At 45.2% G+C, this 4211-nt stretch overlaps 1 protein-coding gene across 1 annotated transcript; it reads left to right on the forward strand.

Moving 5' to 3' along the window:
* Window positions 1-207: 207 nt before the first annotated feature.
* Window positions 208-3697, forward strand: LOC138879958 (uncharacterized). Its single transcript, XM_070159608.1, has 3 exons — window positions 208-1070; window positions 1871-2653; window positions 3073-3697. Exons 1-3 carry the CDS (start codon window positions 208-210, stop codon window positions 3695-3697), a joined length of 2271 nt encoding a protein of 756 aa, XP_070015709.1.
* Window positions 3698-4211: the final 514 nt, after the last annotated feature.

Consider the following 4211-nt stretch of genomic DNA (forward strand, 5'->3'; position numbering starts at 1 on the left):
TATGCTAAGATGATGAAAGATCTAATGTCACGGAAGTTTGATTTTCAAGATCTATCCACGGTAACTTTGACACAGACCTGCAGCGCAGTGGTGACAAAACCGATAGCTCAAAAGATGTCGGATCCAGGTAGCTTCACTATTCTATGCACAATTGGAAGTTATGCCTTTGCAAAGGCATTGTGTGATTTGTGAGTCAGCATAAATCTGATGACGTTGGCTTTGTACACCAAACTGGGCATTGGTAGAGCTAGTCCAACTTCGATGCTGCTACAGCTGGTTGACCGCACCGTGAAGAGGCCTACTGGTATTCTTGATGATGTGTTGGTGCAAGTGGGAAAATTTGTGTTCCCTGCAGACTTTGTTATCTTGGATTGTCAGGTGGATGAGGAGATACCCCTTATTTTAGGGAGGCCATTTTTAGCCACAGGGAGAGCACTGATCGACTGTGAAACTGGAGAATTAAAAATGAGATTGAACAATAAAGAAGTCATATTTAATGTTCAGCAATCTATGAGGAGACCTAGTGAATATGCTAATTGCTCTCTAGTGGAAGCAGTGGATGTAATTCTGCAAGAAGATGATAGGACCCTAACTGTAAAAGATCCATTGGAGGCATGTCTGACGAATTTAGAAGAAATGGATGGTGAAGGGTTAGCTGAATGGGTCATGGCACTGGAAGGCCGAGGATTTTGGTCAAGGGAACCTCAGTTCGAGTCCCTTGAGCTAGAAAACAGGGCCACCCCTCCATCAAAGCCATCAATAGAGGAACCACCCAAGTTAGAACTGAAGCCACTCCCAAATAACCTCAGGTATGTGTTCTTAGGCCCTGATTCGACCTTTCCTGTTATCATATCATCCGGTTTGCTAGATGTGCAGGTAGAACGGCTCGTACAAGTACTGCAAGAAAACAAGACTGCCATTGGCTGGACCATGGCAGACATAAAGGGTATCAGCCCAGCCTTCTGTATGCATAAGATTCTCCTGGAAGAGGGACACAGACCTTCTAGGGAACACCAGCGAAGAATGAACCCAAACATGAAAGAGGTTGTACTGAAAGAAGTAATCAAATGGTTAGATGCGAGAATCATCTTCCCCATCTCTAATAGTAATTGGGTCAGCCCTGTCCAATGTGTGCCGAAAAAGGGGGGATGACTGTTGTAAAAAATGAGAACAATGAGTTGATCTCAACTCGTACAGTCACAGGGTGGCATATCTGTATGGATTACAGGAAACTGAACACAGCCACCCGGAAGGACCATTTCCCCTTACCTTTCATTGACCAAATGTTGGACAGGCTGGTTGGGCAACCACACTTCTGTTTCTTGGATGGATATTTGGGGTATAATCAGATATCAATAGCCCCCGAAGATAGAGAGAAAACATCCTTCACCTGTCTGTATGGCATCTTTGCCTTTCGAAGAATGCCTTTTGGGCTTTGCAATGCACCCGCGACTTTTCAACGGTGCATGTTAGCCATCTTCACAGACATGGTGGAGGTTATTATGGAGGTCTTTATGGATGATTTCTCCGTGGTGGGAGATTCATTCGAAGACTGTCTTCACAACTTAAGGAGAGTGCTTAAAAGATGTGTGGAGACAAACTTAGTGCTAAACTGGGAGAAGTGCCATTTTATGGTACAAGAAGGTATAGTACTGGGGCATCGAGTGTCCAGTAAATGAATTGAGGTCGACCATGCTAAGGTTGACATGATTGAGAAGCTACCACCGCCCGCTTCAGTCAAGGCGGTGAGAAGTTTTCTTGGACACGCTGGGTTCTACCGGCATTTCATAAAAGATTTTTCCAAAATTGCTAACCCATTATGCAAACTCCTCGAAAAGGATCATCCCTTTGTGTTTTCTAATGATTGCAGGTTGGCATTTGAGGAACTGAAGAAGAGGTTGATAACTGCACTCATCATTGTTGCACCCAACTGGGAGCAACCATTTGAGCTCATGGGTGATGCCAGCGACTATGCTATAGGAGTAGTCTTGGGGCAGCGAAAATATAAGCTGATGCACCCGATTTACTACGCAAGCAGAACGCTCAGCGGTGCACAGCTCAATTACACAATGACGGAGAAGGAGATGTTGGCGGTGTTGTTTGCTTTTGACAAGTTTCGATCATATCTGATTGGTTCCAAGGTAATTGTATATACTGACCATGCAGCTCTTAGGTACCTAATTGAGAAAAAGGAGTCTAAGTTGTGCCTGATTCGTTGGGTGCTACTGTTGCAAGAATTCGACCTCGAAATTCGTGACTGTAAGGGCACAGAAAATCAAGTCGCTGACCATCTATCGCGACTTGAAGGAGCTGAAAAATCAGTCGAGGTCAAAGAGATCCTAGAAACCTTTCCAGACGAGCAGCTGCTCGCAGCCAGTCTTGAGGATGCGCCATGGTATGCAGATTTTGCAAACTACCTGGCTTGTGGTATTGTTCCCTATGATCTTTCATCTATCCAAAAGAAAAGGTTTTATTGTGATTGTCGCATGTATTATTGGGACGAGCCTTATTTGTTTAGAATCTGTGTTGATAATATGATCCAAAGGTGTGTCCCCGAGATAGAACAATCTTCTGTTTTGCAGGCTTGTCACGCATTAGCATATGGAGGACATTTTGGAGGAGCCAGGACAGCGACGAAAGTACTAGAGGCCAGGTTCTTTTGGCCAACAGTGTTTAGAGATGCACACCTATGGGTGAAGGGCTTCGACGAATGTCAGCGAACCGGGAGCATTTCCCATCGCCATGAGATGCCCATGAACCGATTCAAGAGGTATAGGTGTTTGATGTTTAGGGGATTGACTTCATGGGCCCCTTCGTCAGCTCATTTGGAAATAAGTACATACTTGTTGTTATGGATTACGTGTCTAAATGGGTAGAAGCTGCATCGTTGCCCACTAATGATGCAAGAGTGGTGATAGGTTTTGTGAAAAAGAATATATTCACCCGATTTGGGATACCAAGAGCGATCATCAGTGATGGAGGCACTCACTTCTGTAACAGAGCCTTCAAGAAATTGCTTGCAAAGTATGATGTACGCCACAAGGTGGCTAACCCTTACCATCCGTAAACCAGTGGGCAGGTTGAAGTGTCCAATAGGGAGATAAAAAGTGTACTAACCAAGACGGTGAATGCCACACAAACTGATTGGGCAAAGAAGCTTGATGACGCACTCTGGGCCTATAGAACTGCGTTCAAAACACCAATAGGTATGTCACCATACAAGTTGGTATTTGGGAAGGCATGTCACCTGCCTGTGGAGCTAGAACATCGAGCTTGGTGGGCACTGAAACAATTGAACATGGATCCCGAAGCAGCTGGACAAAATCAACTGACAGAGTTGCATGAGCTGGAAGAATTTAGATATCAAGCCTTTGAAAGCATGAGTCTCTACAAGGAAAGAATGAAGAAGATGCATGACAAGCACATTATGGACAGAAATTTCAACCCCGGTGACAAGGTATTATTGTATAATTCAAGGTTGAGATTGTTTTCGGCTAAGTTAAAGTCCCGATGGTCAGGGCCATTTAGAGTGGTACAAATGTTTGCAAGTGGAGCTATTGAGATCGAGTCAGAAGATGGAACGAACAAGTTCTCCGTAAATGGGCAAAGGTTGAAACATTACCTTGGAATAGCTAAAGAAAAAGGGGATACAGTAGTGATCAATTTGAAAGAACCCCAGTACGCGAAGGAGGAGTGATGGCTCAACCACTTGCATCGTGCCGCGACGTTAAATCAGGCGCTACGTTGGAGGCAACCTAAGAATGTGTTTTAAGTGTACTATGTAACTTCGTAGTTTTAAAAAAAACTGTGACCGCGCGGCCATGACCGCGGAAGACACCACTGGCGACGTAAAGTCGCGTCGACCGCGGCCATGACCGCGAAAATCACTGAAGCGGTGCAGTTCCTCCGCGACCGCGGCGTGGATCGCGGGAGACTCTGTCCCAAACCGCGGCGTGCACCGCGGCAGCGACCGCGGTCGGTTACCAGATTTTTTTTTCTTTTTCCATTTTCTTCAATATTTTTTCTTCTTCTCTTCAAATTAAAAATAAAATACACCCCCACCCCTCTTCCCTATATCAAAATAAACAATCCCCCCCTAAAATCCCCACTTCCCCCCCTCTCTCTCTAAACCCTAACCCTCCCCTCCATACCCTCTTCTTCTTCTTCCTCATTCTTCACAACAACCCTCATCTTCTTCCCCCCCCAAGGTA

The sequence above is a fragment of the Nicotiana sylvestris genome, chromosome 10 (assembly GCF_000393655.2).
Source record: "Nicotiana sylvestris chromosome 10, ASM39365v2, whole genome shotgun sequence".
Classification (NCBI taxonomy): Eukaryota; Viridiplantae; Streptophyta; class Magnoliopsida; order Solanales; family Solanaceae; genus Nicotiana; species Nicotiana sylvestris.